Below are 16,516 nucleotides of genomic sequence, written 5' to 3'. Positions count from 1 at the left end.
GACGAATATAAAACATGTTAGTTCTAGGTATAAGGAAAAAAATATTAAATATATATATTTTTCAAATAGACCACCATCTCATTTTACAAATAACGAGACAATATTGTAAAACCTACTACCATCATTATAAGTGAAAAATGTTGCTTGTGCAATGATGGAGAGCTAGCAGAGCTTGAATCCACAACGCCTGGGTGAGAACCTGACGTTTTGACAACTCAAAGAACACACCTATTGGATCAGTCTCCCACTTATACAATGATGGCCTAGTGCACACATGTGGGCACTAGGCCAGTAAGTGCAGTTTTAAGTAAAAATAATTACGTTTTTATTGTTTTAAGCATTACGAATAACCAGACAATATTGGAAAACTCCTACTACATAGGTTACAAAACATTGACTTTTCTCTACTTTCTATAAATATAATATGCATGTATTATATATATGTAAGCCTTCCGGAAGAAATTCTCTAAACGATAGTAAAAACCCTATCAAAATCCGGTGCGTAGTTTAGATGAACTAAGCGCACAAACAGACAGACGCGAAAGGCGAATTTATTTTATACTATTTAGAGAAATCTATAAAACTATAAAAGCACTTACTTGTCAAAATGGGAAGTGTATCCCAGAGTAGGAGTCATGAGAAGCTTGTCATACAGCGCCGTCACCTTCAGCGGTGTGCCGTTCTCCGTCTCCCACTTGATGAAGGACTCCCACAGGCGATCAGAGCGGAACTCCAAACCGCACGCAGCTAGGAATATTAAAGGTCATTTGAGCGTTTTGAGGTTTATGGCAGAAGGAAGTGTATAACGTGGGTTTATAAATCAGATGGCCCTTGCCAGTCAACATGTGTGTTTATGAAACCAAAATGGTGACAACGCATCCATAATGGCCCAGGCATGTTTATCATCATTTTATATAATTTATGGTTTACAAATTTTGGTTCTACTTGATCTAGTGCATAACTCGGTTTTACCAAAAAAGTGTAGATACGTCTTGGCTTTATGCCAATAATATTGTATTTAGTAATTATTTCCTTAACTGCCACACTTTTAAACACAATTGTGAAAATTACATTTTGTTTCATAAATTACCAGAGGAAACAACTATTTGCACAAATAGGTTATTAGGTTCTTAGTTTGGGTTAATTAAGCAATTTATGCATATTTAGATTGAAACGAAAAGTCCAAAATGGTGGCAAAGGGATAGTTTCGTAAGGTAAATTGTGAACTTTGAATAAAAATGGAATTTTTATAATCTTTTACTGTCTATCCCGAAGTAAATAGTTGTATCTTATAGTAATCAAGTTGAAACGAAGTGTAATTTCCACAATCTGTGCCTATTAAAAGTGCGGCGGTTAGGGAAATATTTACCTAATATTTTCTTGTTCACGGGCCGCAAAGGCTAGAGGACTGTTTTGAAGATATTGCGCTATGACAAGCTTAAAAAAAAAGTAAAAGCTAACACATGTAATCTGGAAAAAAAACTGCTCAAATCTTTCGCTAGCACTGATGGTAGCAGCATACATTTTGGGAATGGTGAGCTTATACAGGGTTTTCCAATAAGAGGTGTTATTTTTGATATTCAATCGTAAAAGATCAATGGTTTCGTTGCTTGTGTGGCACGTAGCGCCGTCTTGTTGAAAGTAAACGTTGTCCAGATCAATACCATCCAATTCCGGCCATAAAAAATCATTAATCATCTCTTGATAGCAAACTCAACAACAGGGGCCTATATACGCAAGGGTATGCGGATGACATTGCAACCATAATAAGGTGTTGGGATGCAGACACAACCCGAGGCCTTATATAGTCAACACTGGCAACAGTGGAAGCATGTTGTGAAGAAACAGGACTGTCAGTCAACCCAGACAAGACAGAACTAGTAATCTTTACGCATAAAAGGAAACTAGAAGGATGGAGCAATCCAACCTTCTATGGAAAGGAATTAGAACCCTCTGACACGGTTAAGTACCTCGGAGTCATCATAGATGCCAAACTGAGCTGGAAAAACCAGGTGGAAACTGTAGGCAGAAAGGCCTGTGCTCTGATGTGGGCAACTAGGCGAATCTGCGGCAGAACGTGGGGTCTCAAACCTAAAATGATGCAATGGCTTTACACAGCCGTTGTAAAACCAAGGATCATGCACGCAGCCCTGGTCTGGTGGAGTATCGGGTACAGATATAAGAACATAAATATATGTTCGGATAGCCAGGCGGCCTTAATGGCACTGGAAAGTAACCGATGCGACTCCAGACTGGTGATGGAATGCAGGACTATCCTAATAGAACTGGCGACCATCAATAAAGTACCCCTGCTCTGGGTACCAGGACATAAAGGTATTAAGGGCAACGAGCGGGCTGACGAACTAGCAAGGAAAGGGGCGAAAGCACCACTTGCGGGATCTGAGCCGGCCGTAGGAGTAGCAGCTTGCCACACCAAACTACATATCAAGAGGTGGGTCAAATCCCAACACTGGAAGGAATGGAAGAAGGCACCCGGAATGAGGCAATCTAAAGTACTCATAAACGGACCGGACCCTAATCGAACCAGGCAACTACTCGATATGGACAGAAACTCACTGAGGGAACTGGTAGGACTATTAACGGGACACTGCCATCTCAGGAGACACATGCAACTGTTGGGAGTGGAAAACACCAACATCTGTAGGAAATGTGAAGAGGAGGAAGAGACTCCAATTCACCTATGGTGCCAATGTCCCGCTCTGCTGGGAATAAGGCTCAGATACCTGGGAAGACACAGTGTGGAACCAGAAGACATCGCCACATATCCAATGACAGCCCTGGTGAACTTCATAAAAGGGACCGGGTTACTGGCAAGGGAATGAGGTAAAATGGGAGATAGTACAATGGGCCTATGGCCTAAGTGCTCGCGGGGAACGTAAGTAAACCGCCTCCGACTATAAAAAATAAAAAAAAAATAAAAATCTCTTGATAGCGATCCATTCACCGTAACTGTTGCTCCAGCCTCACTTTCGAAAAAGTAAGGTCCAATGACTCCGCCGGACCATAAACCACACCAAACACGTTGAGAATAGAGAGGCTTTTCAACAATAACTCTTGTGTTTTCCGAGCCCCAGATGACGAAGCCACCGAGGTGGAAATGGGCCTCATAACTCAAGATGATTTGCATTTGATTCACTCAAGTGAATTTTAATAATTTCAATGCGTTGTTGAAGCGTGTATCGTTTCATTTTTATTAATGGAGTAGTTTCTACTTGTCAAATGTCAAAAAATGACAGCTTCAAAAGTAACATCTACCGAAATAGCGGGCTATTCAAAATAACACCTCTTATTGGAAAACCTGTATATCGTCGTTGCGCTTGCAAAAATGGCTAGTTGCCAAATTTCAGCAAAAGGTTTTGTTTACACCAAAAATTTCTAAATAAAATCAAGTAATAAGGCCCAATCTCGGCTATTTGCATAAATTTTAAAACATTGTTTATTGACATGTTTAAATGCAAAAGTGGAAAGTTTTTTGCTTCCCCTGTAAAATTTTGTAAAACTCAAGCGCAACGTTGATAAGTAACTTCTTATTTCAGTGCACTTCAATTATTTTAAATTAAGTCCATGGAAATATTGCTACAGTTACCACTAATAGGTTTCCTATTGTGAAATTCTAAACTGCAGATGTCAAGGATTTTATATAAGTACAATTATTACATATTTGAAAAACAATTGAAATATTTTTTTTATTGATAAACTAACATTTATAAGACAAGGTTTTATGCATAGCATTAAGGATAACAAATAATTATAACCAATAATTAGTCATCCGAAATACTAATACAAATTGAAAATATCTCCCGAGTAAAAATAAATGACGCCAACGGGAATTGAACCAGAAGGCACGGGTTCAATTCCCGTTGGCGGCATTTATTTTTACAGCCTAGCCACTCCTCGAAATAAACTATGGTTCGTGTTCCTATATACCACTACTCAGTACATCCTGGTACTGACACTATGGCACATCTCCATTGTTAAAAAAAAGAAGATATAACTGAAACATACCTATAGCTCGCTCGTACTGCTGTCGAATGTGATCGTGTTCATCGGCGCGCGTGGTCTTGACGTGGTTCAGGTAGTGAATCCACAGGTCCACCGACAGCGGAATGCCTCTCAGCCCGCGTTCCAACACCTAACCGAAACAGACCATTAGCCCGGGGGACAACAGACAACCGAGACAGCTATTGTAGCGGACATCACGGACAACGAGCCGAGCGTTGCCGCCTCACCGCTTAAATAGTTGATGAGAGTTTTGTATCTTATGTATATTTTTTTATTTGATTTTAACATATGCAAAAGACCCTGGAGTAAATAAAAGTGTCCAACAATCACAACAGATAAAGATAATAAAATGTTGTGAATGTGGTTAGTCCAGAGTCTTTGTAGTATTTAATTGAAATATAAAATGTTTTGTTTAGTTTCAACACCTTTCCTTACTGGCGAGGAGTCTCCGGAGCGTTCCCTGAGAGGTCCCTGGCGCCACCCGGCTGCTTCCTCCCCGTCACAACACCCACTTACAATCTACTAAGTATCTCACATATTGCAACAAACAAACAAACAAACACAGCACAGCCTAGCCTAGCCTAGCTAACACACGCCACTGTCCGTATTTCTATAATTGCACACAATCAATCTGGCAAGCTACCTGAGCATATATCAATAATGTGAATATCTTAAGTATTGGATCTAAGTATAATACTTCATTATATCATATTATATTATCGAGTGTTGAATCAATGGTGCCGCTTGATACTATCATCGAGAATCCAACGCTCGATCAGCTGTAGGCAAAGACAATTTCATTTCCAATTTAGACTAGGGAAAACAATCAATTAAAAAATTGTGAATAATTATTATAATAATAGTAATTATTAAGTAAGGGTAATAATTTGATAATATTTGAAGTACTGTTGTTTAATGAAAGATTATTTGCATGCATTAATTAACGTATAATTGTTGTGGTAGGGGGACACTGACCTCTAGGCACTTCTTCTTGCTGCCCTTTCGCTTTTCATAGTCGGCGTACTTTCTCCAGTAGCCGTAGCAGTAAGGGTAGTGCGAGAGGAATGCGTCGTAGGCCTCTCGCGCCGCTTCTACGTCACTCTGCAACAACATTCATATAACTGACTGTCAAGTATTCCAATAATATTAAAAAATAACTCTAATGTGGATAAGAGATTATTTATTGTCAAATTTAACCGTATCACAACATGACGACCTCCGTGGTCGAGGGTAAGACTCTGGACTAGCAAGCTGGAGAACTACCTTCATCCTCATAACATACCTCAATCGGAGATGCCAGTCTCACTGGCTCCAGGCGGTTGGAAGCAGTTGGGACTCTTGTGCGGTATTCACATTAAAACATTTTACATTGCGAAAACAGGAAGCCTCAGTTTCACACAAAAATATATAATTTTTTAAAAGGCTGGCGTAATTATTATTACATACGGTTGTAAAATTTTATTGCCTTTAATAAAATTACCCCATGTGGCACCCATTACTTAATATTTGTTGTTTTTTCAAACAAAATTGATAAAACCCGAAACAAATTTGACAGTGAGTTGTAATACAGAAGAATTTGTAAAAAAGGAACAAAATTGCAAAACCCAATGAGATTATCTCCTGTAATAGTCCCAGATAGAGGTTTAACGTACGTCCTTCTCACATGTCTTGTGTGAAAACGAAAAAGACAGAAAATATTAGAAATAAGATGTCACAGACAACCTCCCACTGGGACTACTATACACGGTGACGAAAATTCCGTCAATGATTATAATCTGTCCCTAACGGAATTTAATCCCTTGAAAGCCAGAGCAGGAAACAAAATTATTTTATAGACCGTCAGAGAAGTTCCATTCACAAAATAAAGAGTGGAATTAAGTGTTAAATATTAGCGCAAGTGATTCTCATTTCGTTCTTTATAGAATTTCAAAGCATAAAGGTGATAATAGGGTTAAGGAAAACCTGCTGCACTGTATTATGGATGAGCAACGAAAACAGTAACTTTATAAGATCATAACATTTTCAGTGGTAACCGGACAACACACCTTCAAAAAGTGATGAAACAAAAACTAGTTTAAATAGGTTAGGTTTATAGGTTAGTTTTTAATGACTTTTTAAAGGTGTGTTGAATTGTCATTGTATTGACTTATCATGATTTATCTGGCATAAGAGACAAATAGATAAGAGATAAAAACAATACCTCTTGATCCACATACTGCAGTAAATACGTCCATCCGGTGAAGTCGGTGGCGTCGTCATTGACCGCCTTCCAGTACTTGTCCAGCTCCGGCAGCGTCTTCTTCTTGGCCTGCTTCTCTTCGGTTGACTTCTTATCGCCGGTTTGGGGCTTGCTCTCTCCATCCTTGGATAGAAAAACAATACAATAGTATATATATTATTTATTTAACCTTCAATAGCATGTCTGACAGAGCGATAGCTCTCGGTAGTCTTGCAGACCTAAGGCTAGTACAAGTGTCTTATCATATAATAGTCTTACAAACTCCGTGTCAGTAGATATGTTTTTCTACCATAGTCACAGACGGCCCGTGACTGAATTTGATAGCAGTGCATTGCACTAAAACATGGTAACTTGTAATACAAGTAAATTTGTTCGCTTTTTGGAACAGCTCATTGGTGTCATAAAAATCGTTGTACCTCCATTACCGTTATGGTGAAAAATATGATCTAAAAAGATTTAGAAAGAGAAAACCTCACGCTTTATATTCAAATATAGAAGTTAACCACAGAATAATTAAAATGTACACCTCTATGAAACCGAAGGTTCTGACCGAGATTCGAAAAAAACTTTATTTATTAACTATATTTATATGGAACAACAAAAAAAGTGAAGTGATAATAATGTTTATTTATAATTTTATAAATAATTTTATTTTTTATATTTTGTACCTACATACATACCTGTGTGGTTCAAATTCAATAATATTTTTACTTTACATTTATTTTTGTGCGAGTGTTTTAAACAGTCGTTTCCTGCACTATTTACGAGTTTAATTTTGTGAATATTGTTGTATATATGTAAATACCTTAATAAATAAAATAAATAATGTATAATTTTATTATTATTTGTTTATTTCGAAAAGGAAAAATTGAAAGTGTATTTCATCACCTTTAACCCCTCCGAAAATCGCCATGTAAGCACTTTAACTGTCTTTAACGAAATGACATTTTACGAAAACTTTTTGTTATTACCGCTTCACAATTAAAGCTCTATAAATGAAACATTTCTGAACGTAGCCGAATAGTAAAAACTGTTTTAGAAAAGTTACAAAATAAGCTTTCAAATTATTATATTACAAATAAATATTAGCATTTTTAAATATTAAAATTTAGAACGCAAACATTAAAAATAGGTTAAAAATGACTCACGTCATGTTTTTAGGTGAAAATGGTACTAAAATCACAGATTATGTAAACAAAAATATTTATTCTATTGTATATATGTGTAATAAACACTTTTATCACCTCATTTTTTTATCATTTCATATAAAAATATTTTATAAAAATTTAATATGTGAAGCGCGCGGCGCTACCGGCAGACATTTTGCGCGGGTAAAAATGTTGTGTCAATTATGCGACTGTCAGCAGATTCCTGTTTTGTATTTCCATAGACAACTTGGTAGTGATGTGTAGCTTGATCTATAATCGACCTTTTAGTTTTTGTTTGAGGGATGTAACTAAAATAATAACGGAGTAAGAACGATTTCTATGGAGAGACACGCGTTGACGTGTAAACACGCTTATTGTACTTGACTGCTATCGTTATTTTATCGTGTATATCTGCTTACGTTGCTGACCGGTTAAAGAACTGTTATTAGTTAACAAATAAATTCAGAAATATTCAATTTGTTTGGATTTTCCTGCAAAGAGGAAATACTCCGATCTTCTGACAGAATATGCCCGAGTGTTAAATGAAAACGGGAGCTGCATACCTGTAACTCCCATTTTTTTTAGTAAATGCATCTATTTCCGTCACTCCATGATACATCGACTTCGAAAATTGTACACGGCAAACTAACGATCACATCAACAAAGCCATGATATTACCGATTAAAGTTATTTTTTTAAATACCCTATTCACAGTTTTTGCCTTAACCTTACTAACCATTAATCCAACAATGGTTTTGACCAGTCATTATTTTTCAAAAACAAAATAATCGCAAGAATTTGATTAATATAAGCAGTTTTTAACACAGAAAAACTCGAAAACTGGGTGCGCCCAGTACTAATACTGAATTCATACCGTCAAGTTTGTATCTAGACTTGTAGCGCTCTAACATTGTTAATTAGTTCCAAACCAGTTAATCTTAACTAACTCATTCCAAACGTTTGGTATACGCATGTATAATGTATTGTCAACGATCAAGGATGCGTCTTCGTTTGCGCCGCGAATTCACGCACTGTACAATGTCTTTACTGCTCTAACAAATGAATTGTAGAGAGTTATGAGAGTAGTCTGTCTCCCTCATTTCACAGTTTAAGCCACTAGGGATAATGAATGCCCACAGTGACTTGCCAAGGTTTAAATGATTTCCGGGAATCTTTCATGAGTTGAGCGCAGTGGCGGCTCGTGACTTTTGGGTGTAGTAGAGTCCTAATATTACAAAAAATGGCATTATTGATGCTGATCGGGTAGGACCGACATTTATTTCGTATATTAACTGCTGTAATGTCATACGATTTCAGAGAAATGCCTATTCGGTTTATTTTTGCAGTGCCATTTTTGTGACATATACATATAGATGGTGCTTAATCAAAGCTAGACAATAACAACCAGTAATTAACCCATTGGCCTCAAACGACGCCGTCCCGGCTTGTCTGGTGTCGTCGGCTTAAAAACGAAAAACGGATACATTATTGACATCTGTGTTTAAAATTTTAAATGCCAATCGCTCTGTAGATAATTAAGCATTCATTTCGTAGTAATTGGCAGGACTCCGTTGGTACAGTTTTTTCCTGATATTTACGATTGAAATTTTGTTATATTTCAGCGTCATTGAATTTTTTTTTAAATAGCGTGTGGTTCGGGAATTGACAAGCTTGTTCGTAAAATGCGTGGTGGGCGGCTAACATCAGCCCAAATTGAAATAAAATATATTATGGTCATAAGTATGATTAATGTAAAACTTTTCTTAATCCAATTATAAAAAAAATATTTTTATATCCTCGTTTAATCATATTATTATTATTTTTTAAAAAACTGCATATATTTTTTGAATACCTTAATTCAATGAACGAGTAAATTTAAAAAAATTGTATCTTGCATGTTTAGTTTAAAAGTTATGTAAGATTTAGTACACCACTGCAGATTTAAAACTTCGGTACAAAACAATTCGGAGGCCAATGGGTTAAAATAACCTTTCTCAGATTAAGCAACGATACCTAATTTGTGGGTATATTACATTCTCTCCTCCACACAGCATGCTCAAAGATTATAAAGGACCTGAAGGAAATTGCAGTTAGAAAATTATTTGAGCACACATGGTTTCCTGATGATGGTACGGTCAACGTGTTCCGATATCGTGATAATTAATGTATTCGAAATTTACTAAAAATTTAACAGGGAACCTGTTAATTCATTCGTTAAGGGCCTGCAATCCTTTTTTTAAATAAATTAGAAAAACTCTGTTCCGACATGTGATAATTAATGTATTCGAAATTTACTAAAAGTTCAACCAGAAACCTGTTCATTCATTAGTTAAAGGCCTGCAATCCGTTTTTTTTTTAAATAAATTAGCAAATACTCTTTTTTTCCGTATTTGTAAGTATACAATATATAATAAATATTACCCAGTTATTTTCACATAATTGAATCCGGATTGCTTATACCCATTTCTCAATTTTTTCTCGGTTTGTGGTGAAACCTAAGCGAAAATAAGACATTTTAAGAATAATTATCGGAATGTATATAGAAAATATTTATTCCTATACCTAACATTTTATGCCTACATAAACGTTCCTTTTCATGTACATATCTTCCACCACCTTCATTACCTCTACAGCAATAGTTATAATTATATAAATAAATATGACAAAAAACAACACATCTTTGTTATAATACAACATCATTTTGTTATAATACAACATCACAGCGCCCTTGAGGTGATTTCTCACGAAAACGGCGCTATATAAATTAGCCAAATATTATCGCGTGTCGCTAATAGCTGTTGCGTTGATTAAGGTAACATTTAAAAAATTGCTCAATGTATAATAAAAAAGGTAAGTGTAATATAGATATATATACTGTGTAATATATATTTTTTCAATAAAAAGAATAATGTAATTAACATAGTACACACAAAATAAATTATTCAACGACGCGATTTTTCATATAATTTAACATGCATATAATTGTGGACAATACAACCCTGAATTAGAGACGAGCCCAAATAAAACACCCATACTTCTAAAGTTTTTTGCGCATATCAAGTAAAAACGCATGATTTTAACCAACACATCAATAATTACCATGTGCCAGGCTCTTGCCATTTTGTATTGTTTATATGTATTCGTTAAAAGTGTATAACACACTGCATGACGTCATGGTTGTGAGTAGTTTGAAAGATGACGTTTTACTTGTCGATAGTGAAATTCTATTAATTTCTGATATTTGTTAATACCCTGCCTTCAAGCTATCTGTAAGGTATTTTTTTGTATTCAGATAGTTGATTATATTTTCTAAAATAAAGTCCGCGGTAGGTACAATCTAAAATATTTGGAACTGGGTTATTTTTGTGATTGAAAAAATGAACTTGCCCAGCCATAGCTGGGAAGCAAAATAAGTAAACTCTAGACCAACAAAAGGCAAAACGCAATGCAGTGTCCATTTCGCATTGCGACACAATGCGTGGACCTTTTCATAAATGTACACATGAACCAAACCAAAATTGTGTTGGGGTTATTTTCAATGGATATCCCGTATCTAGTCTAATGTCTTGGAGGCTTTCACCCATCCCAAGCAGAAATTTATTTTCGGATCAGGCCATCTCTGATGATCTTAGGGTGATCACTTTTTCTGGTGAAATAATGTTCAGAGGGTGGCCCAAAAGGTGACTCAGAGGCAGACCGAGGAAGTGAAAGATGATTGGAGCAGGACAGGGAGGAGCAAAGGTGGATGGCGGAGACTGCAGTCAGTGGAAAACAGAACCGTGTCGAGGAAGAGATTTAAGAAGAAAATTTACCTTGAGGACTGCCTGTTTCTTGGCAGTGGTCTCTCCCTCCGAGGTGGGGGAGCCGGGGTCGTAGCCCAACTCGGCGGTGCTGCCAGCCTTGCGCTTGCGGCTGCTTTGCTCCTTCTTCGAAGATGGGAGCTCATCCTCCGACACCACCTGAGACCAATAAAATTATATTAAATACCAACGCTAAGCAAAATCTAGAGGCAATGAGGTGTTATTAATTACTTTAGGTAGTTCTTTATCTTATTTACTCTTTTTAGTAAGTGTCTGTAATAGGCGCAGCAGCAAAGGCATTTTCAAACATTTTACCTGAAGTTGCCGTGTGTATTTCATATAGAATTTAAAAGATTACAGTTAAAACAAATTCTTTACTAGTAACCTTAGTCATTTTCGTTATTTTAGTACCTGTCCTTGATATGTTACAGTCTGCATAGCTCCCGTAGACGAAAATAATAGAATCTTATGTGCGCATTTCAACAACACTACTTTTAATTCTTGGTGATTTACTGAACCATAAAAAGCAGTCATGTTTGTTTAAAGTCCAGGATCAGAATCAGTCAAATTTCAAGACATTGGAACCATTGTCGCAATTATGTTTACATCAATCTATAATCTAATCTGGTAATCTACAAAATACAATCTTGTATTATGTACACATATTATAACAAGTGTGAAATCATTGAAACCTCAGTATCAGCGGGAAGATCGGCTGGCTTGGGTCCAGGTAGTTCATCATCGGACACATTCTCCGCATCCTTCACTTCCGGCTTCTCCACTCCCGGAAGCTCGTCTTCCGACACTACTTCGGTCTCATCATCCCTCGTGCGTTCCTGTTTCTAACCAAAATACGTTTAATGTTATATTAATTCCAACTTTAATAAATACATCGTTCTTTGAATTTACTCAATGAAATCAGATGGCCCTTGCCAGTCAACATGTGTGCTTATGAAACCAAAATGGTGACAACGCAACCATAGAGGCCCAGGCATGTTTATCATCATTTTGCTAAATAATATTGTTAGTAACTTTACTTAAAATATTTATCAAAATCTACTAACATCCTTGGTGGTGATCGTTATAGCACGATGCGTGATCATGAAATGTGATTGCAAGCATCTATATAAATAAAAATGTGAATGTTCGTTTATTCAAAATCTTAAATGTCAATCAACGTTGCATTCGAATATGTATGTTTTTATATACCTATATTAGTAGATGTCACCTGCGAGAGGTAAAAACATGTTTTTTTTCAAACAGCGTAATCTGTTTGACAAACATCCTTTTTTGAAAAAACAGCGCCATGTGTTGGACGTAAAAGCAACATGAGCCACAGAATTGCGTGGCGGGGTTCAGCTAGTTTATAATAATTTCCAACATTTTATAGGAATAAAATACAAGATCTTACCTCCACCTGCTTCATTTCCTGATCTTTTTTACTGTCATTGGATTTTTCATCGTCTGTTGATATGATGGTGGTTGTTTCTTTCTCTTGCTGTTCCATTTCTTGGGAAGCATTTGACGCCTGATCCACAACCTCAGGAGCTGGATCCTGGGCAACTTGCAGAACATCTTCAACTGCATCTTTAACTGCAGCTTCAACTACATCTTCAACTGCATCTCCAAATGTATCTTCAACTACATTCTCAACTATGTCCTCAACTGCATCTTCAACTACATTCTCAACTACATTCTCAACTATGTCCTCAACTGCATCTTCAACTACATCATCAGACATGGGCTCATCAACAACAGCACGATCCTCTTCCACATCATCTGAAGTTTCTTCTGCTACCTCTTCAACATCAGAAGAAGCAGGTTCTTTGTCGGATGAAGCGGCTTCCTTGTCAGATGAGGCAGCTTCTTTTTCAGATGAAGGAGCTTCTTTATCAGATGAGATCATATCCTTGTCATTTGTCTCATCTTCAGATTCCAAATTAACAATTGAAGAATCCTCCGCAATTGAGACATCCATTGGTTCGTTAGGTTCTCCGCTCACACCGTCTTCAAAACAGGTCTTCAACATTCCGTCCATACTGCCGTTGCTTCCCTCGTCCAAAGCACGGGAAATGTTGGCATTCGGCGAATCATTCTTAATGTGCTGCTCGCTGCCATCGCTGGCTGGCATGTCAAAATCTTCCTGGTCTTCAATGCCTTCCTGGGCGAAGAAGTTGTCCAATCCCACTGACATTTCTTGTAATGTTTGTGATTCTTCAAAAATCTAAAACAATAATTTTACAAAATTAGAACTATGGGCTTGCAACAGTAAAATAAATACAATATTGTGATTTTGTGTTACTTTATTATGAAAACGCTATAAAAAATAAAGGAAAATGTACAGATAAATAAATTTGAAAAACACTTTGTATCCGTTAGATACAAGTGAATTTCAGTTTCTGGAAATCGAAAATAATGTATTAATAGTTATTTTGATAAAATCAAAATCGATTTTTTGCTTGACGGTGATTGTTATTGATGCGAAAGTTTAGTATTTTTTCTTCTTTTATTTAACACAAAATATTAACCTATGATCCTAAAATAGATTCTTAATTTGAACTTTTAAGAAACAAATAAGATAAAAAATTATCTGTTTTTGTCTTTTTTAATGAAATTGTTACTAAAATGCATTACTTTCCATTTCCGGAAACTGAAATACTTACTTCTCATTATTATCTAACAGATTCTAACTGATACAAAGAGTTTTAAGTAAAAAGTGCGTAGTGCCTATTTTCTGTATATTTACCAAAATAAACAGTAATTACTTAACCTAACCGCACTTTTAGACACATATTATGGAAATTAAACTTCATTTCAACAATGACTATATATAATGTAATACGTAAAACCATATAACATGTAGTGAAATGTACTGTGAATGTCCAAATAAATAAATGACTACAAGAAAAAAACTGCAAGCATGTAAATGCAAATAGGTTATAAGGTTCTTAGTTTGGGTTAATGTAATTTAGATTGAAACTAAACTTTCACAAACGTCAATCCATACAATAGAATCTAAAATGGCGGCAAAAGGGTCGTTTTATAAGGGAAATTTTGAACTTTGATTGAGTTAATCTGGAATTTTAGTGAATCTTTTACCATCTCTCCCAACGTAAATAGTTGTTTGTAGTAGTAATTACGTTGAAAAGAAGTGTAATCTCCATAATCTGTGCCTATTGAAAGTGCGGCGGTTAGGTAAATATTTACCAAAATTAAATAGCGCAATTTAGAGTTAATTAAATTAAAGGAAAAAAAACATACCGGTTTCTGCGTTAGCTTCTTTGATCTAGTAGATTTTGGAGCCGCTGCAGGCGCTGGACTCTTGGATGGGCGACCTGAACGTGTTCGACGGGTAACTGAAAAATAATTAAATGCATTAATAAGAAAATCTATAGCCAACGACAGTCCATGACAACAAAATAATAACACACCATGCGCCATTTCACGAACGTCGACTTTTATATTTGTAAAATTTAATTTACAATGTACGTACCACTCCCATTTTCAGCACCGGCAGAATCATCTTGTTCTACAGATGACATTTTGGAAATATAAACAGATATGGATGTTTTAATTCAACTTAAAAACCAAAAAAGTTGTATCCAACACGCGACGAATCGCAAATTTTCCGACGTTGGTGTAATTTTTTTTATTTTTATTATCTATGCATTTCTTCAACATATTGCCAGTAAGAAAATATTTATCCGATTGTACCTACCCAGTATAGACATCCTACCTAGTAGACATGGGCAGATTTATTGACAGCAGCGAAAATTGTGAATTGATTAATTTTATTGATTCATTTAATTCCCAAAATGTGATACAGTGGATATCACAAAATTTATATTAGCCTAACACACCTGTATTTAATATTTTTTGCGTTCCATAGCTTAGGTCTTATAAACTGTTAAAAATAGTAAAACTTCATGTGGTCTAATATTAACGTTAATTTCTTTTATATTCATTTGAATATTCAGATTATAGGAATTAAATAATGTGCAAAATCACTCTTCATCTAAATAAAAATCATTATTTTGTATGTACAATATGTATCTATCTCAATAGTAAATAATTGTTAAAACAATGCGAGAAAATAACAACAGATTGAATGTTTGGAAGTAAGCGAAACACATAATACAGGAACAAAAAAATAATATATTGTATTCTACTAACACATCTGCCCTGATGATGGACACTCTAACGTTGTCCGAAATGTTGGCTAAAGAAAGAGTTAGCGCAACACGTATAACACCCCAAAAAACAAATAACAAAAAAAAATTTTGGCCGTGAAAATCTTAAATCATATTAGAGAAACTTTAGGTAAATGGCGATGTTTAAAAAAAGCATGTTTTATCTGTCACGAGTGACATCTATGCAATATAAGTACATAAAAACACATATTTGAATGCAAAGTTGTGTCAAAATTTTAAAGTAATCGGTGAAGAATTTTCGAAGATTTAAGAATTTGAACAAACGAACACCATTATTATTTGTATATAAAGATTTTTGTTTGAAAACTTTTATTAGTACATAAGAATTTATTGGAACAAATATTTACTGCTGGCATATGGCTGTCATCGCTGTCATGCTGTCATGACCGCTTACTGGCGTCGTGATTGGTTTATTTATGCTGGTGTCTGCTGGCGTCGACGCTTGATTCGAAAATTTATCATATTCTAAATATTAATGTCCTGAAAAATCAAATTCTCAAAAATTGAGTTCTGAATTATCCGGTCACCATATTGTTTGTAATCCTATTAAGCTTACAATGTTTTCACCTAGGTAAAGGGGTCGGCAGACGTTCTAATGAAAAGAGCCAAACATTATGTAAACAGAATTTCATCATTTTCACGGAGCCGAAACACAAAATACCACTGTGTCGCTAGGACTGCTAAAACAATGCGTAATATGGTGTATATATGAAAGCGCTCATATCATATGCAGACATATGAAAGCGTTGCTTTGAATAATATTCATACCTACAAATGAATTCAACGCTGTTATCGAAAATTTTCGTGAATTGCCTTTATGGCATCTAGCTTTTATTTTCAATGGGTAGTTATATTTGCTACAGTACCATTGCGAGCACGCAAGTACAGAATATGCATTGCGATCGTACTATTTGAGATAATTTGGCAACCGGGTATCGTGCTCTTCTAATGAGGCTGCGGAGTGGATGTGAAGGTGAAGCCGCAAATGCCCATGAAAAGAACCGTATGCGGCTCGTAAGCCATTGTCCGCCGACTCCTGACCTAAGTTTACGAAAGCAAAAATGTTAAATGTGTGCAAATAAGAACCGAAGTAAG

At 35.8% G+C, this 16,516-nt stretch overlaps 1 protein-coding gene across 2 annotated transcripts in view; it reads right to left on the bottom strand.

The window, feature by feature from the left end:
* LOC149416804 (uncharacterized) overlaps nt 1-14,840 on the bottom strand; it is a 30,255-nt gene extending 15,415 nt beyond the window's left edge. Inside the window, exons 1-9 of one of the 2 annotated variants that reach the window (XM_089640972.1) lie at nt 14,704-14,840; nt 14,472-14,566; nt 12,622-13,434; nt 11,903-12,052; nt 11,223-11,369; nt 6,224-6,385; nt 4,999-5,124; nt 4,027-4,153; nt 600-747 (exon numbers count right to left, since the gene is read on the bottom strand). In XM_089640972.1, the coding sequence (XP_089497098.1) occupies nt 600-747; nt 4,027-4,153; nt 4,999-5,124; nt 6,224-6,385; nt 11,223-11,369; nt 11,903-12,052; nt 12,622-13,434; nt 14,472-14,566; nt 14,704-14,752 (1,817 nt within the window). In that variant the 5' untranslated portion in view covers nt 14,753-14,840. The remainder of the gene's footprint in view (nt 1-599; nt 748-4,026; nt 4,154-4,998; nt 5,125-6,223; nt 6,386-11,222; nt 11,370-11,902; nt 12,053-12,621; nt 13,435-14,471; nt 14,567-14,703) is intronic. The other variant, XM_089640973.1, reaches the window with a different exon arrangement.
* Nucleotides 14,841-16,516: the final 1,676 nt, after the last annotated feature.

The sequence above is a fragment of the Hesperophylax consimilis genome, chromosome 16, assembly GCF_061612785.1.
Source record: "Hesperophylax consimilis isolate HC1 chromosome 16, BYU_Hcon_1.0, whole genome shotgun sequence".
Taxonomy (NCBI): Eukaryota; Metazoa; Arthropoda; class Insecta; order Trichoptera; family Limnephilidae; genus Hesperophylax; species Hesperophylax consimilis.
Note: the sequence above shows the minus strand (reverse complement) of the source record. Positions and strands in the feature narration are given on the sequence as shown.